Source organism: Lutjanus erythropterus, chromosome 1 (assembly GCF_056507025.1).
Source record: "Lutjanus erythropterus isolate fLutEry1 chromosome 1, fLutEry1.hap2, whole genome shotgun sequence".
Classification (NCBI taxonomy): domain Eukaryota; kingdom Metazoa; phylum Chordata; class Actinopteri; order Lutjaniformes; family Lutjanidae; genus Lutjanus; species Lutjanus erythropterus.
This window is the reverse complement of record NC_139317.1, coordinates 47,339,394-47,364,740: the sequence shown is the minus strand read 5'-3', so window position 1 is coordinate 47,364,740 and position 25,347 is coordinate 47,339,394. Positions and strand designations below refer to the sequence as shown.

At 39.2% G+C, this 25,347-nt stretch overlaps 1 protein-coding gene across 1 annotated transcript; it reads left to right on the top strand.

Annotated features, from left to right (window-relative positions):
• Positions 1-6,630: 6,630 nt before the first annotated feature.
• Positions 6,631-20,313, top strand: txlng (taxilin gamma). The gene is made up of 11 exons (XM_084722487.1): positions 6,631-6,679; positions 8,853-8,961; positions 9,739-9,883; positions 11,096-11,187; positions 12,418-12,588; positions 13,081-13,275; positions 14,316-14,435; positions 14,626-14,700; positions 15,042-15,134; positions 15,233-15,328; positions 18,165-20,313. The coding sequence occupies exons 2-11, from the start codon at positions 8,869-8,871 to the stop codon at positions 18,591-18,593; spliced, it is 1,509 nt and encodes a 502-aa protein (XP_084578613.1). The 5' UTR covers positions 6,631-6,679; positions 8,853-8,868; the 3' UTR covers positions 18,594-20,313.
• Positions 20,314-25,347: the final 5,034 nt, after the last annotated feature.

The following is a 25,347-nucleotide window of genomic DNA, read 5'->3' as shown; positions in this document are numbered from 1 at the left end:
TTCACAAGATAGACTGTCTGTGTTCTGAATATATTTCTTAACCTGTTCAGTGTTCTGCAACATAAATGAAGTCCCATGCGGCTGTGTACAGTTTTTCTATCCTTCAGTTTTACCAGAACCCAGATTTGCTCTGCAATACCCTGAAATTCATTTGGAAATATGCAACATGCTGGCACAAAACAGAAATAATGAGTGTCTTAAAGGAATAGATCACCCAAAAATGAAAATTCAGTCATTATCTACTCACCTTCATACTGATTGAGGGTTGGGTTTAGTCCACAAAACACAAATGTTAAACTGGAAATCTCCTAAAGCCCAGATACGTTTTCACCGTCACACCACACACACCCAGTGTGCGTGTGCATGTGGCTCCAAGCTAAAGATGTACAGTGAAGATTCAGGCTAAAAACATGGTAGCAATAACTTTGTCACTTGTCATGTCAGGGCTTTAGGAGACTTGGATTACACCAGATGAGCAGTATGGAGGCATTTTATGTTTTTTCTTTTCTTTTTTTTTTACAGTATGTTTGAAAACTGGTCACCATTCACTTCCATTGTTCGGGAGATTCTGCAACACTGTTTTCCTGTGAAACTCCAGCAGTGTTTTGTGGACTAACAAAATAAACCCAACCTTCAATCAGCATGAGGGTGAGCAGATAATAACTGAATTTTCATTTTTGACTACAGTATGACATGTGTCTAAAATCCCAATTTTCTTTGTAGTTTGCTGTTGGTGTCACCAGTGAACAATGTTTTGTTTAAAACATGCTGTTTCTGAAGTGACATTACTGGACTGAACACATTTAAAGCCTCTATTATAAAGCTGGGGGTGAGGACTTTGAAGAGACACAGGAAATTACCTGACAAGGAAGGTCAAAGAATGCTATTGGGTGCATTATGAGAAATGTAGTGTCCAGACTGCATACATTTTGACCATTTCTTTGACCAGACTGCTGAGAGGTGTGATACTAAACCACTGGCTGTGAGTGTTTGAGGACACATTTGTAAAGGAATGAGACTACAGGAGCCCTGGGAGGCAAGTTAGGAAAGAAAAGCCAAAACAAATGAGGTCAAGTTCTGTATTTAAATATACATGATCCCACCATGTGTGAGGGCAAGAAAAGAATTCTGCTGATTTATTTTCTAATTCTGATCTAAATTATTTCTCCCGTGTTTATGACTTATGATCAGGTGGAGTTTATGAGGTGGAACTAGAATTATCACCTCAGAGTTGTATGCCTCTACCAACGTGTCATGTGCCATTTACATCCATGTCTGTCCAGACTTATACAATGTCTGTAGTAAATACTTTGAAGGAATTAAATCAAAAGTACAAAGTGCATTTTTGGACATATATGATTCCAATGAATATTTTCCAGGTAGAAACATGCTGTCTTCATTTACAGACTATTTTTTACAGAGGAGGACAGAGGACTGATAGAGAGCTGAACATTATGATGTCACGCTGAAGCTGACCTTTGACCTTTGGGATATAAAGTGATTCTGATTCTGAGATGATCCATCAGAACAAATATAATGCCTACTTTTCTTTTTTGTCCCAGTGATGTTTTGTTGCTGGATAATGAAATACAAACCACAGACTTGTTTGTAAATGTGCTCCACAGGCTCAGCACCTTGGCCGTCCTTTGCTTCTAGGATGAGCTGAATTGCCCTCACAGATAAATGAAGTGAATCTTAGCTGATTTCTTTTGGCTCAGACTCAAATGGGATGTGTCAGCTTTCTGTAAGCTGTGTTGTATATCAGTTACCCAGAATGCCCTACTGAGAAAATGGAGCCAGTGGCTTTGTGCTCGCTGCCAGAATAGATAGAGCCTCCAGTATTTGCTTGTGGATTGTGGATGTGCATTGACAAAAATATCAATTTAAACTGATAATACTGCATTGTGCAAAAGAGCCCATTTACCAACTGTACCAAAACCAAACAGTCGGCCCTTACTACATCAATGTAAACATTTGGCATTCCAAACTTTAAAGGGAGAGCTCACCCAAAAAACAGAAATATATATTTTTCCCTTGGCCTGTAGTGCTGTTTATCCATCTGGATTTTTTTGAGTGTGAGTCTTGGAGATATCAGCTATAGAGATGTCTGACTTCTCTCAGGTATAAATGGACTAGATGACACTCAACTTATGGTGCTCAGGAGGAACTATTTTCATTCTAGTAGAAAAGAAAATAGTTCCAGCAGATTCTACTGCAGAAAGAAAATAGTTCTTAGATGAAATTGATCACAACAAAGTCCATTTTATAGGACAGAAAGCAGAAATCTCTACAGCCCATATCTCTGCAACACACACCAAAAAATGTCAATGGATACACAGCACTAGGCCAGGTGAAAATTTGGGGGTGAACAGTTCCTTTAACCAACCTCATACAGGGACCAACTTCAGGGCTTAGTAAAAAAAAAAATTAAGTAAGGTGCATGTATAATTTCTTAAGTTCTCTAAAATGTTTTTAGTGTAACTTGAAAAAAGACTGAAGCCTCATGATTAATGCTGTATTGGTCCTTATGGTTTTGGTAATGTTGCCCAGGAGTTCTAAAATGTTTCACTCAAAGACTTCTGGAGGTCCATCCATTGTCCTCTGCTTATCCAGGGCCAGGTCGCGGGGGCAGCAGTCAGAGTAGGGACGCCCAGACTTCCCTCTCCCCGGACACTTCCTCCAGGTCTTCTTGGAGGATCCCAAGGCGTTCCCAGGCCAGCTGGGTGACATAGTCACTCCAGCGTGTCCTGGGTCTTCCCCGGGGCCTCCTCCCAGTGGGGCATGCCCGGAACACCTCCCCAGAGCGGCGTCCAGGAGGCATCTGATATAGATGCCCGAGCCAACTCAGCTGGCTCCTCTGGACATGGAGGAGCAGCGGCTCTACTCCGAGCTCCTCCCGGGTGACAGAGCTCCTCACCCTATCTCTAAGGGAGCGCCCCGCTCATTTCAGCCGCTTGTATCCAAGATCTTGTTCTTTCAGTCATGACCCAAAGTTCATGACCATAGGTGAGGGTAGGAACGTAGATTGACCGGAAAATCGAGAGCTTAGCCGTGCGGCTCAGCTCCTTCTTTCCCAAGACGGACTGGTGCAACGACCGCATTACTGCTGCCGCTGCACCAATTCGTCTGTCAATCTCGCGCTCCATCCTCCCCTCACTCGTAAACAAGACCCCAAGATACTTGAACTCCTCCACTTGAGGCAGGGACACTTCTCCGACCCGGAGGGAACAAGCCATCTTTTTCCGGTCGAGAACCATGGCCTCAGACTTGGAGGTGCTGATTCTCATCTCAGCCGCTGCAAACTGCCCCAGTATATGCTGAAGGTCCTGGTTTGAAGGAGCCAACAGGACAACACATCCGCAAAAAGCAGAGATGAGATCCTGTGGTCCCCAAATTGGACTCCCTCTGGCCCCTGGCTGCGCCTAGAAATTCTGTCCATAAAAATAATGAACAGAACCGGTGACAAAGGGCAGCCCTGCAGGAGTCCAACATGCACTGGGAACAGGTCTGACTTATTGCTGGCAATGCGAACCAAGCTCCTGCTCCGGTCATACAGAGACCGTACGGCCCTTAGCAGAGGGCCCCGAACTCCATACTCCCGAAGCACCTCCCACAGAATGCCACAAGGGACATGGTTGAATGTCTTCTCCAAGTCCACAAAACACATGTGGACTGGTTGGGCAAACTCCCATGAACCTTCAAGCACCCTGCAGAGGGTATAGAGCTGGTCCAGTGTTCCACGACCAGGACGAAAACCGCATTGTTCCTCCTGGATCCGAGGTTCGACCATCGGCCTGTTCAAAGTTAACTGAAGCTCACCTCATCTTGTCACATCTTTTATGTAGTTTTTCATCTTATTACATTTCATATGTTGTGTTTGTGTCCATGTGTTTATATCTTTTATGATATTTGTATCATGTTACGTCTTTTCTGTCTTGTTATATCTTTTCCAATGTTTTTCATCTTGTTCTGTCTTTTTTGTTTTGTTACATATTTCAGGTTTTTTTCTTGTTACGTCTTTATCGTTTCACTCCATCTTTCACATTGTTTTTCATCTTGTTGTCTTTTGTCTTGTTTTTTACTTTGGTTTTCATCATGTTACAAGTTTTACATGGTTTTTGTCTTGTGTCTTTTTCTTGTTTCGTATGTTGTGCTTGATATGCACCGATGGATACACAGATACACAGTCGAAAAAGTAAAAAGTTGGCAGAAAAATAAGTACTCAAGTAAAGTACAGATACCTGAAAAATCTACTTAAATACAGTAACAAAGTTTTAGTACGTAGTTACTTCCCACCTCTGCTCATAAGCAACATACACTCAGGTTTAAGACAGTCAAGAAAATAGTGAAAATACATTAAAGCCTGGTGGAGGAAATGGTTGCTTGAACCTCGGAAATGAAATGTTCTACAAAGACCTGCTGTCCTCTGCCAGTCTGTCTGCTACTTGTTGTTACAATGAATTAAAATGACATCCTATGTGACTGAGGCAGCATGTAACTGAGGCAGACACAGCTCAGACAGTAAGTACATATTTATTTGTTATAGAAATAGTGTGCTACAGATGTATGACATGAGATCAGACCTAGGAGATGGAATCTCACTTTCCTCTCAGGGCTTCTGTAGGAAACTTGCTGTTCAGTGTGGAGGGAGACTGAGGTCCAGACTTTGAGAAGCCCTGTAAGTCAATAGTAATGACATGTCATTAAGCACCAATGAGCATAACACCGAGACCCAAGTAAGTGTTCGGACCAGTGCATCATGCATTCAGCTCAGAGAAATCCTTGTGTTACACATTAGAACTTTTGGCGCACACTGCAGCACTAATGCAGACACTGAAACTCTCAGACTTTGATTTCCCTTTGTGGGATTACACACATTAATGTAACTGTCTGGTGGATCTTGTTATTATTTGGTGTTGCTTTCTAAAATTAATCCGTAATTGCAAGCATTCTGTCCGTACGGTATTTAGAATTCACCAAGTGCCAAAAAATACAACTCCAGTTCCAAAAAAAAGTCAGGACATTCTGATGAATGTAAATAAAAACAGCAGGTGATGATCTGCAAAAACTTTTCAACCTTCATTCAATTGAATACAGTACAAAGACAAAATGTTTAATGTTTAAACTGATTAACTTTATTGTTTTTTGTAAATATACACCCTTTCTGAATTTGATGGCTGCAACATGTTCAAACAAAAGTTGGGACAGCAGCATGTTGTTAATGTTTTCAAAGTCAAGCTCTTTCTCATTCTTGCTTGATATATGACTTCAGCTGCTCAACAGTCCAGGGTCTCTGTTGTCATATTTTGTGCTTCATAATGCACCACACATTTTCAATGGGAGACAGGTCTGGACTGCAGGCAGGTCAGTCTGATGCCTAAACTCTACCCTGAAGTAGGAGTGCACCTACTCATGGATCATGAGCATCATATTATACTGGAGAGAAGGCAGACTTCTCTACAGCTAATATATCTCCAAAACTCTGCAAGTCACACCAAACTCTATCTGGATAAATAGCATTACAGGAAGAGGAAAATGTGTATTTTTGATTTCGGGATGAACTGTCCCTTAAAAATAAGATATATTGCTGTCACAACAAGAATATTTTTGTAATTGGATGAAGTGGCTCAGATGATGAATACTGCAGTAAGTAAGTAGTTTTGGTAGTTGTTGTTGAGACTGGGTATCAAGTGGTTGTTGTTTTCCTCCCTCTCTGACGTCCCGGAAAAAGATCACTGATTTTTGCTTTTGGTTTTGACTTTCAGCTGCACCAAGCTCGTCAGAATAGTACCGGAATTACGAGGGTGTCGCCTTCAAAGTAAGAGCGGAAAATGTTAGTTACTAGCATGCGCAAAAGAGGGTTACAGTGACAGATGATGTGTATGATGCAGTTTGTATGATTGTGTACATTTGCTGAAAAATGTATTAATATTATATATGGTACTTAATTCCAGCAGAATCAAATGGGAATTATTATTATTATTATTATTATTATTATTATTATTATTATTATTATTATTATTATTATAGTAATAACAATACCAAAACTCAAGGTACAATAATACAATAGAAAGTCCTTGATACCATATTTATCACAATATTAAAAAACTAATAAAAATTAGGACTTAAAAAGTGTCCTTTTTAAAAGAATAAATCTGACATGTACAGCATTTTTGTTTGTGTAAAAATCAGTTTTAAACTTAAAGTCCTTCTGCTTTCCTTCTTTAATAAAATAATATAAAGTAGAAGCCATGACCTAAGCATTAAATATTTGGCACTGTCTTTGGTAATGAATACAACATTGCAATAGTCAGTAGCAGTCCTTTTGTAATAATAATAATAATAATAATAATAATAATAATAATAATAATAATAATAATAATAATAAAATTATTATTATTATTATTATTTGAATTCCTTCTTTAGCCTGTTTAATAGGAAAACAGGCACACGATGAGGTAAAAATCGTTGTAATAATGTGTCAGACGACTACACAACACACTTATTTGTACACGTTTTGTAAAATATTCAAACGTTTTACATGTAGAATTTGACCTTCAGACACGCGCGACCATGGTTATATTTTGAAAAGATTAAACCGGACGTTGTACTTGTTATGTGACAGTCCCCGTTAGCTTTATAACTGTGTCCTGCTTCCATCCACAGTGAAAACACACAGGTAAACGCTCCAGCATTTCACTAACACATTTGCTTTACTGGTATTGTAACGTGCTGATTCTACACAATGTGACCGCAGTATCTGACCTGTCATTAACAGCATAAGTGTGTAACTTTAGCATTCACTATCACACATTTGGTATTTTCCGAAGTAAAGTTCACTTGTAGTCAGCAGGGCTAACATTAGCCACCAACTAGCTGTTAGCACAGGATTAGCCCGGCTAACAATAGCAAACCAATGTTATCTTACGGTAAGAATTTGTCACGCCTAATTAATGTTAATTACCCAGCTGCGCTCGTCCTATCCAGTGTAACACCTGCCATGTGTGAACAGATACTGTAAATTTTAAGGGCAGTTAAGTTTCAGGGGCGAATCATGAAACGCTCGTCCTGCTGTGCCTTTAGCTAACTAGCTAACATGAGTAGGAGCCACACGCGCCGTAGGAACGTCACACCAGGCTCCCAGTGCAATCCTGAAAGTTTACGGTTACCTCTTTAATCTGAAAAACCACATTGCTGATACCAAATTTCAAGACAGTTTGTAAATGTAGAATACGGTGGTCTTTAATTCGGCCTAGGTATTAGAATTCAGTTGGTGCACATTTCTGTATTTTTCCAACTTTTTGAAGTTGAACACAGGGATAAACAGTAAAGTCCGACTAGTAGTTCACGTCTAGACATCCTTCATCATTGATTACAGGGATATTGTGTTTTGTTTTTGTTTTTTTTTTTGGGGGGGGGGGTCGTATATGAAAGTTGTTTTGTCATCGTAAAGTTTTCTTCATACTGAGCGAGCAGTACAAGTTAGCGCAGCTAACGTTACAGCGGCTAGGTCCCATGTTATACGTGCTTGTCAGTGGTTAGTTGACTCTGTGCAGAACACTGCTGCGATGGTGATCTTGTCACTCCTACGAGTCCTTGATACATTCAGCGGTTATTACAGTCACATATTCTGAACAGCAACGCGGATATAGTGTGATCCCAGTGTTTGATAGGCTGCTGTAAATTAACGTTAGTCATTTAAAAGTTAGCTTACATACTACACAGCAGTTAGCCGACAAGGTAAGCTAGCTAGATTGTCTTCAACTTGTTACCTGTGTTTTGTGCCACTCCGTTGTAGTGGTGTTATGTAACTAAACATACTCTGAAAAGTAGCGATCTTCAACCTGTTGGAACTCTTTAATGTAAATGTTGGTGTGAGGCTGCCAAACTAACAGATGACTAGTTAACTGAAGGATGGGACAGTAAAACTGTGGTATTTTTAGGCCTGAGACGACTGACATGGTTGTTCCTGCCGCTCTTACAAAGTTACACACGTGGTTGACTTTTGCTGTCTGGTGTTGATGAAGTATTTGATCATTGATTAACGTGATCAGTTTGTTTATCGCAGTGGGGTTTTGTCACTTGCCAGCAGCCACAGTTACTGTAAGAAGTAGCATGATTGACATGTTGACACTGTAAGCATTGTTCGCACGAATGCGAATCTACAGTATCTCTGGCTCAGTGCTGTAGCCTGTAGTAGGTGTTGCACCAGGTCTTTATTTCCATATGGTCAACCCTGATGGAAACACTGCATGGATCATATAGGGGAAAGTATGGAAGACCCTTCTGAAAAGCAAAGAAAAAACATGAAAAGTTGGTAAACAAGTGTTTGTCTACATCAGATAAGTTGACAAATCTAGATACACAGTTCACTGTTTGATACAGAAGTTACAAAGATACATTTGGAATTAATTAGGGTTGCAACTAATTCTTATTTTATCTGGCAGTTATTTTTTTATTTTGATTAATCAATTTGCTTTTTGGTCCATAATATGTTATTTTTTTTGCTGTATCTCACAGCTCTAAAATACATAAACTCAGAGGACTGGCACAGTCAGGAGAGAAATTTCTCAAGAAAAGTAAATTTGATATGAAAATAACCAATGCTGAACCCCACCAAGCCTGACAGGATGAAACTGATTTCAGTGGTAACTTCACTGACTTGTTCTGGTGTTTTAGTCTGATGAGCCTTATGAATGTATTAATTCAACTGAATTTCTGGACCTTATCCCTGAAGCAGCACACCCACGCCACCAGTGCTATATGCTGTGCATTATACTAGCCTACTAAATACAAGTATTTGGTCATGCAATAATCTCATCTAACAATTTTGGTTTACTGTGAATTTCTAGCTTGTGATCAAGACTAATGGAGTCAGCAGAAGTTTGTGAGATTGATGTGGCCACCAGAAGAATAGTTGGAGGCAGTGATTCTCCTCCTGAGCTGGACAGCCCCTGTCAGGTAAAAAAAGTGTGTGTGTCTGTGTGTATGTTTTCTTGCTTGTCATTAATGTTACTGTCAAGTGTCCCATTTTAATTTCAGTAAGGTCTATATTTTATGCTTCTGCTTCTATTTTACACTATCTGCATAGTTAGTGTGGCTGCAACTTTTGTTGCTCGCTCCCAGCACACTGTGTCTCCACCTGGAATGAAATGTGTTATATAAATGAAGTTTTGCTTGCTAAGTTGCAGGTGGCAATAGATAAGCTACGATTGTTTCTCAAAAAGTTCATCTTTTACTAGTAGTGCTGTTAAAATAGCCTGTCTGAGTTTTGGTACCAATACCAAAACAATATTTTAACTTTTTTTTTTTGTTTAAAAAAAGAAAGCCAACACACTCAAAATATAAATATGTTAAATGTTGTCTAAACACATGCAGGTGTAAGAATTTTTGCCTGTAAAAACTGCAAAAACTTGTGTTGAAGTTGTGAACTTGTGTTGTTACTGGCTGATCAAAAAATATGTGAACAAGATTAGAAATTTGACACTTCAGTGATTGGTTATACAAACACATCAGTGCCAAAAAAGTGTTGTGGTTGGATGCCCAGCAGCCCGAGCATATCACAGAGGTGACAGAAGTCATGGTGAAGGTGTGTAGTGAGGAACATTTCCCAGCAGCAGACAATTGTTTATTGGCACAGCTCAGTGAAAACTTCCTAGTTGAAAGAGCTGTTCAGTGAGGTGTTAGAACTTCTTTATATTTATATGGATATATATTTATGTTTGTGTGTGTCATCAGGAGGAGGTTGCAGAGTTTGGTTTGGGGCTGTGTTGTGCTGAGGAGGAGAGAGGGGAAACTCCAGGCAGGGAGGACAGTCCCAGTGACCTGGGGGAGTCGGAGCTCGACCCCGGAGACCCCAAGACTGGAGAGGACAAGGCTTTTGGTAGGAACACTACAATCTGTCTTACATGCTTGTTATTACACAAACGTGATGGCAGTTTTACATGTCGGGCTCATATTCTTTTGTACCCAAGTCATATTTCTGTAAAAATGTATCAATCAGTCTTCCCAAGTTTGATCTGTAACATTCACTGCAATAAATATATCAATTAATCAAGTATTTGGACAACTAGATGAAGCCTGCAATGTTAGATATTCCATATTTGAAAAGGGTACAGAGTAGAGAAAGTTTAGGTTATACCAAGACAGTTGTACAGGACAGTTGTAGGACATCAGATAACAGTCTTTCTTGAAAACAGTCATAACACACAACAGTCTACTCATGTATAACAACTAAAAGCAAAGCTGCATGTTATCTATTTTTTTTTGCACATAGCACTGGTGCAGCAGATGACAAATCTCACAGTTCAGATCATGTCATGGTTTTGAGTCACGGATCAGATAACTTTTCTGGTCAACACATTTTTAAAAAAGGAAAAAAATGTTCTGGTGTAGCCACTTCGCTCTGTCTGTAGTAACAGTAAATACTGTAGAATGATGATGATAATAATGATAATAACAATAGTAAGAATAATAATGACAACTAATAATAATACAGTATACTACAAATACTATACTCTCTGATGGTTTAATATAATAGACATTGTGTATTATAGTATGTGTGTCTAGACAATAGATATACACAATGTATACAGTAAAAAAGTCCAATAATTCTGTCTCATTTATTGTCCCACCCATATAGCACTGTCCGATTGGTTGCACATCACAAGTAATAGCTAATCAATAGTGAAGGGTGATTTTGAAAGGCATTTATTTTATTTATATTGTATGTATGATAGAAATTTACTCAGATTTTCTGTACTGCTCATTATCCACACATGTTAGTTTCTGGTTCAAATTATACTTAGTTTGATGGAAATGTAATGCATGTTAGTTTGTTCAGCCACACTGTGTGTAGAACTGCTTAAATGAACTAGTAGTGTTAAATCACTGCTGTGTACCATCAGTCAGCAAGTCAGAATAACTAAACCATCATTTCTGTACATGACAGTATGTCACACCTTTATTTCAGGTGATATAAATGTCTGATTGGTCTTCTACTTGAATGAAATGTCTTAATGTTACATTATGTTCTTACAGTGAGAGCATGCCTGTAAGTTCAGTCAGTCTCATTGTTTTGTGCTTTATGTTCCAGGGAAGGAGGTTGTTCTTTTGATGCAGGCCCTGAACTCTCTCGCCACTCCTGAGGAGAAACTGGCTGCTTTGTGCAAGAAATATGCAGATCTGGTGAGCTGAATATGTGAATATTTTGATTCGAACAGCCACACTTGGATCATGAGGCCACAAACGCTGACAGACTAACCACCTGCTGAACCGTGTGGATGAAGCCATTCTGGTTCCACACCTCTGAATCAGTGGCCACATCTTAGTTCTGTTCAGCAAACAGCATCAGTTTGTTGTTCATAGATGGACAAAGTAGATGCTGCATTTGGGCTGCGAGACGTTTCTCTGCCACCATCTTGTCTCAGAGTTCTCACCTGTACAGGTAGTAGAAATTAGGGCTGCACCTAATGATTATTATTTTTTTTTAATTAAATTATTTTTAAATTAATAATCTAATGATTCACCCAAAACAAATATTAAGAATATCATATCATGTCGTTAATGTTTAAATATTATATTCAATCACAGTCCTGAAAAAGACACATAAGATTAATGATGATTGTGACATATTTTGAAATTAGTCTTCTTTCCATCCTATATAATAGAATCTATTTGTCAGATGCCTGATCACAAAAATAGGAGCTGTGACGTGTATTTATTCACTTGGTCAACTGTTTTACTGAACTGGACAAACCGTATTTTCACTTAAGTACTTGACTTGAAGCTTAAACTGGTAATGACATGGATTTCTTTTATCACTTAAGTAAAAATGTAGGTAAGATGATCACTGGTAAATGTATTTTACCAGGATCAGTGTGGAAATTCTTGAAATGAACTACAGATTGTAACAATAATCTGTAGCATTTCAAGTCATTTTGTTTGGTCTTTTTTGTTGGTTTGTGAGTTTTTTCTGTTTGAAAACTGGTCACCATTCACTTTCATTGTTTGGGAGATTTTGCAACACTGTTTTCCTCCAGCAGTGTTTTGTGGACATAAAAAAACTTAAATTATGTTTTTTGATGTTCTAATGAAAGAAATGCCAAAACCAAACAACAGGCAAAGCTATTTCACAGACAAAGCTATGAGATGGTCCTAAATTTGTTTTAGCACTAATGAAAACAGGTAAATCAAACTTCGTCCAGCCTTCTACTTTTTCAGACTAACAATACATGAAGACTTGCCTTTGAACATGTGCATTTTCCCTGTGTGTTATCAAGGTTGTCAGGCTTTTATTCGTTTCTGTTATCGTGTATAAATGACGTTTATGTCATGTTCCAAATGAATATATTGTGTTTCATGTATCCAAATTTAACCCTAATGCCATCATGTTGACTGTGTGTGCTGGGTGTTCAGCTGGAGGAGAGTCGCTGCATGCAGAAGAGGCTGAAAGCCCTGCAGAAGAAGCAGTCTCAGATTGTAAAGGAGAAGATCCACCTGCAGGGGGAGCACAGCAAGGCCATACTGGCCCGCAGCAAGCTGGAGAGTCTGTGTAGAGAGCTGCAGAGGCACAACAAGACACTGAAGGTACTGTACACCTCAGACCACTGCACTTTCATTCATCAGTGGAATTTTTATCTTCTAACAGTAACCAGTCTTAAAACTTTTTTTAAAAAAAATGAATGTTTTTACCACATATTGATGACCAGCACAGTTTAAAGGGACTCACCCCCAAGATCAAAAATACATATTTTTCCTTTTAACTGTAGTGCTATATATACATCTACATTTTTTTTAGTGTGTTTAAGTGCTACTTAGTCCCGTTATATTGGAGAGAAGGCAGGCAAGGCAGATAAAGCACTGATGTGATGGTCATTAACACAGATGCTCCTTTAATTCTTTTGACTGTGAACTTTGATTTGTTTCTTCTCGTATAAAATTGCTCCCTCCTTTTAATAATGAAGGAACTTCTTGAAGAAGACACAGCAGTCCACGGCACAGTGCATCTCTTCTTATATGATGTGACGGATTTCCCCTCTTCTTTGTCTAACTCCTTGTTGACCTTCTGTCACCTGTCAGGAGGAAAACGCCCAGCGGTCCAGGGAGTACGAGGAGCAACGGAAGGAGGCCATGCTGCACTTTCAGATGACCTTGAGTGACATTGAGGTGCAGATGGAGCAGCACAGCTCCCACAACACCAAGCTGAGGCAGGAGAACATGGAGCTGGCTGAGAAGCTGAAAAAGCTCATCGAGCAGTATGAGCTCCGAGAGGAGGTAAGACTGCCAACAAGATTAAAACTCAGTCTGTGCTGCAGCAAGTGCAAACCTGTGGAGCACCAAGTCATGTATGAGCCTCAAACACTTAGTCATCTGGTGTATAAAGGGACAGTTCACCCAAAACAAAAACAACATGCTTTTCCTCTGGCCTGCAGTGCTATTTATCCATCTAAATCAATAATGCTCAACTTGTTTTGCCTTGGGGCTGCTTTTGCAAAATGACTGAAGACCAGGGGCCTCACAATAAACAAACATAAATAATAATGTTATTTATAAATTTAATAAACATGAAAAGGCCCATAACTCATCTTCCTTTGAAATTTTCTTTTTTCAAATTAAGTGACTTATTAACTTAACTTTGTGCAAGAATTGACAGATAAATCAGAACTACATTCATCACTGCAAATGAATTTTAGTTGTAAACGCTTGGATAACATTTGAAAGAGTGTAAACATAAACCATAACCATAAACTGCTTCTACCAGTGACACAACAAATAGGGCATATAATACAATATATAAAAATATTTTTTAATATAAAAATAATACAATAGAGCATATTTGTTAGTGTGAGATATCAGCTGTAGAGATGTCTGCCTTCTCTCCAGTATAATGTGACTAAATGGCACTCAGATTGTAGTACTCAAAGCACCGTAAATAACTGAAAAATTCAAAACTAGCATGTCTTTCCAGAAGTTATGACCTGGTAGCTCAAGATAATCCACAGACACTGTGAGCAGTTTCATGTAGAAACTACTTTCTTCCTATTAGAAAGCAGTTTCAGTGGATTCAGAAATAGTTCCTGTAGATTCTACTGCAGAAATAAAGTAGTTCCTACATGAAGCTGTTCCCAACAAGGTCTGTGAATTATTTTTTTCCAAACTTAGGCATTGATTTTTGGTTTTACTGTTCCTTTAAACCATTGCAAGAGAAGATAGAAGTTTTAAACAAAGTATATCAGTACTGATCACAGTTGCTCACAGCAGAGCACACCACAGGTGGTCCAATCTAATAGAAATCTGCTGTTTCTCTCTGGAAGCACATAGACAAGGTGTTCAAGCACAAGGAGCTGCAGCAGCAGCTGATGGACGCCAAGCTGCAGAGAATCACTGAGATGATGAAAGAGGTGGAGGAGAAGCAGCAGAGAGAGAGAGACTTTGTGAGTACATCCTCTGGTCATCTTTTTCTCATGGCCTCTTCTAGTCTTAATTGATAATAGCAACAGTAAGTAGCCAGTAGTTGAGCAGAAATACAGTGTTAAGAATTGAACAGTATTGATGATGGTGTTGGTACTCAAAGTGTCTGCTGTACCAGAGAGATATAGAACTGACTGTACTGTGATGCTTCAGCTGCTGAAAGATGCCACAGAGTCCAGGCGGAAATGTGAGCTGATGAAGGAGCAGGAAACACAGCTCAAACAACAGGTACACACACACAGTTTGTTAGTGGAAAAGTCATTAACATGTTTTTAGGCAATGAAGACAAGAACACTGTACTTATTCACTTGGAATCCAGAGATGAAGTCATACATATGGTCTCAATTTAAAACAGAATTTTACCAGTTAAGAAGATATCTATTTGTCATTGTTTAGGTTTATGTGAAACTGCTATTACTATTTTTTGTGAAGTTAGGTCCCATGGTGGTCCACCAGAAGTTGGTGTTTTTGTCTCTCTATAGACTGTAGTAGTCTTGTGTTGACCTTAGTGTACTTGAGCCCAGCTGAAAGATTTGAACATATCTCATCACTGCTGTCCTCTGTCTCAGCTCTCTCTGTACATGGACAAGTTCGAGGAGTTTCAGAGCACTCTGGCTAAAAGCAACGAGGTCTTCACCACTTTCAGACAGGAGATGGAGAAGGTGAGGACACGGACAGTTCAGTCAGTCATCTAGTCATCTGTTTGTGACGGTCTTGCTGGTTTCAATGCAGGCTGTTAACTGTCTGCTTTTACCACCAGATGACCAAGAAGATCAAGAAGCTGGAGAAAGAAACCACACAGTGGAGGACCAAATGGGAGAGTAACAACCAGGCCCTGCTGCAGATGGCAGAGGAGGTAAGATCAATGTAAAGATTAAAAGAACTGTGAATCACTTCGGGAAAATATGTATATTTGCTTTGTGTGTGTGTGAGTGTGTGAGTGTGTGAGTGTGTGAGTGAGTGAGTGAGTGAAGAGCAGAGCTGGAGTCAAGACGTGGATAGTCTAGCTTAGCAGAAGTAGTGGAAGCAGGAGGAAACGGCTAGCCTGCCTGTATCCAAAGTTCAAAAATAGGCCTGAAACCTATAAAGCCTCAATAATTAACAGGCTGTATCTCATTTGTTTAATTGAATAAACACACAAATGTAAAAATGACTATATAGTTATGTGTTGGAACACACAGACAGTTTCTAACTGTAATTGTCAGTTAGGGAGCAAGTATTTCATATTTTCCAATCTTAAACTATTACTTTAACACAAAAGATTTTGAAGTCATATTTACAGCCCTTTTGTTTTCAGTTGTTATGCTTTTGCAGTAATCCAGGGAATTTGATAAAAAGAAATAACATCAATATCATAAATTTCCTTCATCTGTAATCATCATAGCACAAATTATACTTAGTAAAACTTTTGAGTGTTTTTTGTTAAGTTGTTTGATTTGATTGTACTATAAATATTGTAGTTTTTAATTAACATGGTTTCCTGGCTTTTCCCTCAGCTCCATCATGAGTAGGGGTGGGGGGAATTTTCCGATTCTTAAATGCATTGCGATTTGGACGTGGATGAATCTGAATCGATTCACAAACGTCCAAATTTCGATTATTTAAATCTGTTAATTAAAGTAATACAGAAGGTTCTAAATAATGCGGAACTGAGAAGCGCAGTATGCGTCATATCCGGGACACTTTGGGATGCGCACCTGGAGCGGACACGCCGACACGCGCATGGAGGAAAACAAACATGGCTGACCGCCAGCCACCTCGCAGTGAGATCCGAACAGCTCCTTCTAATTTAAAAGCAGACATGTGGAAACACTTCGGCTTCTACAGCGTCGACGGCGGAAGTGAACTGGACAAGAGCCACGTTATATGTAAGCTGTGTCGTGCTAAAATAAAATACTTTGGCAACACAACAAACATGAGAAGCCATGTAATTCCACCCGATGGAGGAGTTGGGGAGACGGCAGGCTGTTGTTGCTGTGGCAAAAAAAAAAAAAAAAAAATATATATATATATATATATACATATATATATATAAAATATATAATGGAAATTAATTTAACTCTTGTTTCTTATTACAAATGCACTGTTTTTAAAAATTGCAAGTGATGAATGCTTATTCAGTGAGACAGAGAGAAATGTGTGTTGTGAAAAAGTGCGTCAATATACATAAATTAAAGATGCATCAATAATCGTTTTATAATCGAATCGTAGCCCCTGAATCGTAATCGTAATTGAATTGGCAGGTGCCCAAAGATTCCCACCCCTAATCATGAGGTTGACAGTTTTGGCTTTGAGTGAAATATTTTGTTGAGTGTTAGAGAGATTGTCAGCCTCCTCAGGATGAATTGTCTTTAGGGATTGGTATCAAGACCTGGTTCTAAATTGGGACCGGTTCCTGATTTGTCAGTACCGAAATATTGTTAAGCTCCTGGACAAACGGTGCTGCTCTCTGTCTTTATGTACTTGCCAGTTGCGAGTGTGAACTTGAGAGTGATGTTATAGCTGTGAACATGTCAGTGAAGTGCTGTGTGTGAACACTTTAGACTATTTGTTGGTGAGTAAATGATTCAACTCCTCATGACTTAGGGGGTGTAGTCCTTATGTAAGGTGGACTGACATTTTAAGGTGGACCAGGACAGCTACTGTCAGTGCTGTTAGTGCCAAGCTGCTTCCTCTTTGCTCAGGAAATGGCCACAGCCCTCAACCTCAGTTACCTCAGCTGAGTTCTTCCACATCTTTGCATGTCGTGTCTTTATTTTGTGAATCAGTATCAGTACTGATAAAATCCTAATGATTCCCATTCCTAAGTGTAATACCTTTGGTCATCTTCTGACTTTTCTTCACAGTTGTCAGGTCAACATGTCAGTTAGCTCAGTACTTGTTAAACATTTTTATTTAATCAGTCTAATATCAATTAATTGTTGCAGCTCTGTGTATATAACATACTGTTGTTGAAATAATTCTTTCACTGAGGGAAAAAAACTGATTTGATATTGTTTGATATAAGCAAAATTTTTATGTTTTTTTTTAATAGCCAGTGGTTTGAGTTCTTACCTCACTGCAGTCAGTGTATGTACTGCACAGACGATAGCTGTAAGCTAGACAGCAACGGCTGCACCGAGCATGTGCATGTGATTGGCCTGTGGCATAAATCAACAGGAACTGCAGTTCTTTCTGTCTTTGCCTCCAGTCTCTCTGCTGTTACATTTTGTTTCTGTATGTTCATGAAGTGGATTCATAAAGTCCTGTGATAATAAATAGTCTTAAAAACTTCTTATTGCACCTTTCAATTGACTTGCACCTCTGAAACTCTCTTTGCATTCGGTCTGAACACAGTTACTCTTGTTCATTCTCATGTTGAGGCCGAATCTAATGAGGATTTTGTAGGAATTATCTCTCATGAGATTGTTTAAGTTTTATCACAACGTTTCCCTGAATTTAATTAAACTTTTTTCATGAGTCAGTCTGTTATATTACCTGCTAATGATTCCTTTTTGTCCAGAAAGGTAAATTGACTTCTGTCCCCTTTCATTTGATTTCCTTCACGATAAAACAATGTGACAATAACAGCTTAACTCAGGATCCACTTGCTACTAATCTTATCTTAAGGCTCATTTCCTTCTTTTTCCAAACTGCTGTTTGCAGAGTAAACCTGAACTTTGATGCTGATGAAACATTGTGTTGTGTTGTAGAAAACTCTGCGTGACGGACACTTCAAGGCCCTGCAGGGGAAGCTGGAGCTGCTGGAGAGGCTGTGCAGAGCCCTGCAGAAGGAGAGAAACGACCTCAACAACCGCCTCAGCCTCCTCCAGGAGCAGGGAGACAAAGGGACCACAGCACCTCCTGAGGACCAGCCGCTGGAGCCTTCGGCCACGGAGGAAGACGAGGAGGAGGAGGAGGAGGAGGAGGAGGAGGAGGAGGAGGAGGAGGAGGAGCAGCAGGAAGAAGAGGATGAGGAGGAAGATGAGGAGGGCTTACCACGGGGCAACGGGCTGGAAACAGAGGGCATCCACCAAGCTCCCAGACCACCTGAACAGGACCCGGCTGCTACTGACACAACCACTACTGCTCCGAGCACAGCCAGCCAGCCTGCAGAGACACCACCCACACAGCAGGACTGAAGCCATGTGTGGAGGTGAGAGGGTGTGTCACGAGGGCTCCACACACCTCCAGCCTAGTCCCACAACTAGCCAGAGAAAGCATCTTATATGGAGATAGATTTCTTTTCTTTTTGAATTCTAGACTTGCCTCTCCAGGTCTCTACACAGAAACTAAAGCCACATCTTTTTCTGTGTGATAGTTTAAAATGATTGTATCAAGGATTCTATTCTAAAACTCTGCCCACGTTTACATTGGTTGTAATAATTGGCTTTGTGGTGAGCACTTTGTACTCCCTGTTTTCTACCATAACTGTATTTTCATAGGGAATCTCCACGCAGTCAAACTGTTCAAAGTCAAATTGGCCTTTTATGTCTCTCTTCACACGGCCTCTCCCTGTAGTGTCACGTGTCTCACTGGGAATGATAGTTTGATTCAGTTCCACAGTGGGTTTATCACACACACATTGTCATAGGTCACTTTTTATTCATGTAGCCGAACAGTCAGAATGTGATGAGAGAAGCTGGATGAGGGAATGAGACGCAGTGTAGAACAAAGTCAGAGCTGGGCTTTGGACTTATTTGACACCTGTATTGTCCACAGGGTGTTAAATACTAGTTTGATGACTTCATATCACAACATGGAACAGCTGAGGTCTTTATTTTCTACATTAGAGCAAAAAGTGTCACAGTGAAAGGAATCTGCATGTGTGTGTCAAACAGTCGGTGCTGCTTTGTAGCTCGGTAAAATAGCGATCACTTGTGGGACAGTTTGTAAGCTACCGTAGCTGTTAGCTAGTCACATCAGTCCACCAAGCTGGACGCCTTGATAATTGCTGGTAAGCAAGCTAATAGGCTGTCACTTTTTAATCTGAGAAAACTTCAAAATTGGATTGGTAATCAGTTTGAATTTAAAATGATCTGAGGCCGCCCTAAAGTATACTCACTGTCACAGACCAGGCTGTTGTTCTCTTTGTTAATACAAAATAGATAAAGTAGCCACACTGAACAGATAATCATGACACCAAAACAAGTGAGACGTAGGGCTGCAACTCATTTTCATTGCAGAATAATCTGTCGATCATCTTCTTGATTAATCGATTAATTAATCTTGTCAGAATCTTGTCAGTTGAAAAATAGGTCCAAACATGGAGCACACAGATGTACAAAGTTGTTTCTGTAACAGTTATTTTCATTATCAATCAATCTGTTGATCATTTTCTCCTTTAAAAAATTGTAATTGGTCCATAAAATATTAAGAAAGTGTTGATCAGTGTTTCTCAAAGTCCAAGATGACGTCCTCAAATGTCTTGTTTCGTCCCCAAATCAAAAATATTCAGTTTACTGTCAGAGGAGGGAAGAAACCAGAAAATATTCATATTTAAGAAGCTCAAATCAAAGAATTTTCATTTCATTAAAAAATGACTCAAACCAATTAATGGATTCTCAAAATAGTTGGTGATTACTTTATTAATCGATTGATAAGTGATTCATTGTTGCACCTCTAGTCATGTGTGGAGGCATTTTGCATTTTCAGACTTAACACCAAGAAGGGAAGAATTATGGATAAAATTTTAAAATGCAATTTAGCTTGTCAGTAGGGCCAGAAAATATATAGATATCATATATGAGATTAGATATGGTGTAATTTTGAATACAGTTCTATGATGATATGGCAGAAGTGTTTCTTTCCCTGGTTTTAAAGGCTGTTACAGTAAAATGATGTCAATTTCTGAACATATCAGACCGTTGTAGCTGCTCTATTCTTTGTCTTTACCCACTTAGTCATTATATCCACATTTCTGATGATTATTTTGATGAAAAATAGAGTGAGATTTGAATATGTCCGTATGGCCCAGCTCTACTCATCACTCAGGTGGTTCAGCTGAGGCACTGTGGATAACTTTAGGATTAGTGTATCTATAACCATATCTTTCAAATGAACCTGAACAGTTTTTTTTTGTTAGTAGGACTGCACTGTATCCAAATGTTTTCAAACTAATTTGAACTAACTATCTTGGTTGCTAACTGGATAAAAAGTCAGCACCATTTACCCCAGAGAAATATTTGTACCATCAACTCCAGTAAACCCCACACATCTTTTGTTAAGCAGTTGATCACCCAGCAAAGTGTGGTTATTGTTATTACTTAAGTTTGAGTTTGGTGTGACAGGGCTTATGTAATACTTTCCTCTATTTTAGACTCTACTTATCTGCTCCCTCAAAGTTTAACTTTAAATATAAATATTTGTTTTTATAAATCTGCCCAGGCTCTGTTTGACCAAAACCAGCTTCAGAAATGTCCACCTCTGACCAGGCTGTAAGAGCTGATGGTCTTTGAGCTGAACAACAGTGTTTGTAGGTAAACTGAACAAGACTTCCCTCAGTCTGTCTGTCTGAACAGGGCTGATGTTGAACCTCCAGTGGCTACAGACACCAACTGACAGCTTGCTTCTTACAGTAGCTTCAAGAGTATGTATTGATCCATTCATTGCTGCTTAGTGTCAGAGGACTAAATTCAGATTCAGACATCGTACTGGGTGCAGTTTTCTCTTAAGATCTGTTATCTTCAAAGTTAAAATCCTTCAAATGATTTTGTATCAGAGTCTACCTTTGTTGCTGTTTATGCTTGAAACTTTTCCAGCAACAGTCATACATTTTTCTCTTTATGTAGCACGAGTCCAACTTTGTGGAATTTAAATGAAACAGTGAGGTGTCAGGGCCGCTGTGGTGGTGGGCTGAAACATTTTGAGAAAAGGGAAAGTTGTGAGAATTAGACTGGAACTTTTTTGGGAAAAGTCAAAATATTTCTAGAAGGACGTAATTAAAAAAAATATATACATATATATATATATATATATATATGAGAGTCATATTACAAGAAAAAAGTTCCTCATAGAGCCGACTACCTGCTCACATGAAGAGGAAACTAGCAGGAGCGTATCAGCTGTCGACAGTAATAATAAACTGTAACACGATGAAGCCTCTCAGCCCACAGTAACTACAGATACACAAGTTGCTCTTCTGCTGAATGCAGCTCTGGGATATTTAATTAAAACTCACTCTGGTTACCACAGTTGTCACCAGATCAACCAGGACTGAAATCTACAGAATTAGAACTTTGTTTTGACAGTTTCTCCTCCCATTCTGACCCGTTCTGTATTCAGTCTGGTTTGAATAGTCCTGTCACTACAGAAATATATGAAATTGAAATGTAAATTGAACAATACAGGTCAACGTTGTTATACTGATTCTGTTTCTTGTTTGTCATTCACTTGAGAGACACTAAAGAGATGAAAGCTCAGCGATGACACAAAATGTGTTGCATGATTTCAATCTGCATCTCAGCAATCAGTGTTTGATTTAATGAGCCGTGTGATTTGATTTCCGTCTGGTCAGCTCAACAGGGTGTACAGAGAAGAGGCAAGTCAGGAGTTACAAAACGCCTTTGTCCACTGGCAAATAATTTTTATGTAAATGATGTTTGAAAAATGACAGTTTAGTACATGAGAATAATGGACCTTGTCATTTTTGAAACTTTCTACTGGAAGAAAACTGAATGTGATTTGATTTTCTAATGCGTTTGAATAAAAGATATTGATTTCCATCAGTGATGCATATCAACAGGAGCGACTACAGGAGTTGCAGTTATTGTACATGAGGAAACTCATCAGGGCGTCAATGTAGGAAAATCTGTTGTCAGCAGGGTCCAGTCGAGTTCCGTTCACACACTTGCTAACTCTCCTTTAACAGTTTGTTACAGGAGCCCTGAGAGGCGAGGTGGGAAAATAAACTGGTGATCCACTGGATCTCTGTACTACTGTGTACAAGGGATTTTCAGTTTGAAAAGGAAAAAAACTATTGAGAAACGAGCTCCAACAAGTCCCATTGAGAAATAAGGAAACAAAAACAACCCGTTTCCCATTTTTTGTTTTAATATGGGAAAAAAAAATCTGACAACAAAAGATGACCCTTTATGTTTTTCTTTGATGTGCTTTTGAATGTAAATCAATAATTTAAATGCCAACATGTGGTCAAAATAAAAAACAGGAAACGGGTTTTTATTATCAGCATCATAAACAGGAAATGGGTTGTTTTCTGTTTACGTTTTTTGTCTTCTTTGTTTGTTTTTAATATCGAACAAAATCACCCATTTCCTGTCTTTTGGTTTCTAAATAGTAATCGGGGAACAGCTTCTTTCCTGATTTTGGCTTTCTTATTTTAAAATTAAAGTCCAGCCCTGCACCTGATCTTATGTCACTAAAATGGGAGGGAAAACAACGTAGATCAGACTTAGACAATAGATCACCAGTTTTTTTTCTCAGCTGCCTCTCAGGGCTCCTGTAGTTTTTGTTTGGGGCCTCTTTGTCACATGTTTAACCCTGCAACAGGCCCAGTATCTTCAGTACAGCACCAAATTGTCCATGATAACACACTGCAGTTGCTTCTCCAGCATCCTTATTTGGAATCCCAGTGTTTTGTGGGTGAAATCAAAGATCAGCATCCTTTGAGAGCTGACTCATGATGGGCAGGGGCAGTGCTTGTTAAGTCAACAGTGTATTGGAGGAGCAGACTCCCACAGCGGAGTTTAACCTGCTGTTCCAGCTCAGCAGCCATCAGCTCTTCAAGTGGCTCCTTCCTGAGCTCAGTATATTGTGAAGTCAGTGAGAATCAAACTGACTAATCATTCCTTAAATCTGTACACAAAGTGACTGGCTGTTGGTTAACCCATGTGTGACTTGCAATTACATTGATTTGACCTGTGACTTCTGGCCTTTCTAAACTTCTCATGCATTTCTCTTCTCATTGTGTGGATTTAAAAAAACATAACAGTTGTGAACACGTACAGGGTCAGGTGGTGTGTGCGTGGTTTTCTCTCGGTAGAGGTCGGGTGTAGTGAAGCCGAGGGGAGACTTTTCAGCATCTATTCTATACTTTGTTTGGCGTTGCCCCAGATTGACTCTCAGGTAATGTCAGAATCTACCTCTGCAGGTGAGACTAACTGTGAAAGAAGAGGCATGAGTCACCATAGCTTCAGAGCTTTATTTTTACTAAAATAAAAGGATGAGCCCACACCCCCCTCTTTGATTGTACAATGTTCTTATAGTCCTGTCTTGCTTTTCAATAAACATTTTGTAGAATTTGCACTAACTATGGATTTATTTCCTCAATGTAAGGATCTGGGTCTGGTGTCATTTTTGTGTAATAGGCTCTTTACCTCTGATATTAACACAACTTGGGTGATCTGATCACAAGCAGACAGCTCTGAGAATGTTAATTTGTCTACACTTGTGATCTGATGTCACTTCCTGCTCTGTATGCAAATAAATACATAGCTACATCAGCACAGTTTGGGACAAACTGAGACAATGTTTCTGACACAACTTTTTCTGCCAACTGACTTTTCTTCAGGAGCTGAAAAAAACGTTCACAGTCCCCACCACACAATTATCAGTCATTAACAATAACCGGGGAATCAACTGATAGAAAAAGATTCAAATTGAATTTTAGTGAGATGAAGGTCAGCATGACAACATTGGATAAGTCTTGTTTATTTTGCCAAATCAATCATTTGTTCAACTTTGTTCTACTCTACATGGTGGCTCTGTGCCCATCCCCCACTTTGACAACCACCAGATAAATGTATAACATTTGCTGAATTTACAAGAATTCCTAAATTATTAAAGTGATAGTTCACCCAAAAATGAAAATTCACTAAATATCTCCTCACCCCTGTGCTGACGTGAGGATGTGTGAAGATCTCCTGGAGCTTCAGCGCAAAACAGCGTTGCAGCCAAATCCAGTACAATTGAAATGAATGGTGACCAGTAAAATGTAAAAAAAAAAAAAAGAACACACACACAAAAAAACACAAAATGTCTCCATACTGCTCGTGTGGTGTAATCCAAGTGTCCGTAAGCCACATTAAAATTTGAGCCATTTACATGTTTTTAGCCTAAATGTCAGCTGTAGCCTCTCGTATATCTGTGTACCCGCTTCAGGCGTGTGCACATGGATCAGGTCTGAGAGGCTACAGTTGACATTTAGGCTAAAAACATGGTGTAAATTGTGTCTTTTGGGGTCAAATTATAATGTTGTGGCTTACAGACACGTGGATTACACCACACGAGCAGTATGGAGACATTTTGTGTTTTTTTTTTGACATTTTAAAACTGGTCACCATTCACTTCAATTGTACTGGATTTGGCGGCAACACTGTTTTCCACTGATGCTCCAGGAGGGTTTTGTGAACTGGAGATCTTCTTACATCCTCACGTCAGCACAGGGGTGAGGAGATATTGAGTGAATTTTCATTTTTGGGTGAACTATCGCTTTAAATTTCTCCTAACCCAGGGGCCAGCAAGCTGCAGCTCTAGTGCCACATGCAACTCTTTTGCCCTCTCCAGTGGCTCTGAAGTTATTTTTTTTTAACATTTTAAATTTCATTAATCATTGTAGTAGCCTGAAGTGATCCTTACATTCTCCAGTTGTAAAAACATGTAACCTCTACACTGAACTAAAAAAATGTTTTAATGTTTCGTCAACTAAAACGTGTGCCATAGCCTTCGTCTGCAATTTGACGCCTCTTCTTCTAAATAGTCTTGAGTTTCCTCAGGCTGTAGCGAGAAACTGTATATTACATTTAGTGCTAAATCTGCTGAAACCATTTCACAGATATTGAGTTTCTTTCTCCTCACTCAACTTTTTTTTTTAAAGGGAGTCTGGGGATACTGCAGTGACTAGTGAAATTGTCTGCTGAAAGGCTTACAGTGAACCAC

What these genes read in the sequence shown, in the direction of transcription:
- txlng (XM_084722487.1), top strand. Translation starts at nt 8,869, where the DNA reads ATGGAGTCAGCAGAAGTTTGTGAGATTGATGTGGCCACCAGAAGAATA. An exon ending in GCAAGAAATATGCAGATCTG is followed by an intron (nt 11,188 to 12,417) that starts GTGAGCTGAATA and finishes CTGGGTGTTCAG; the next exon opens with CTGGAGGAGAGTCGCTGCAT. An exon ending in TGCTGCAGATGGCAGAGGAG is followed by an intron (nt 15,329 to 18,164) that starts GTAAGATCAATG and finishes GTTGTGTTGTAG; the next exon opens with AAAACTCTGCGTGACGGACA.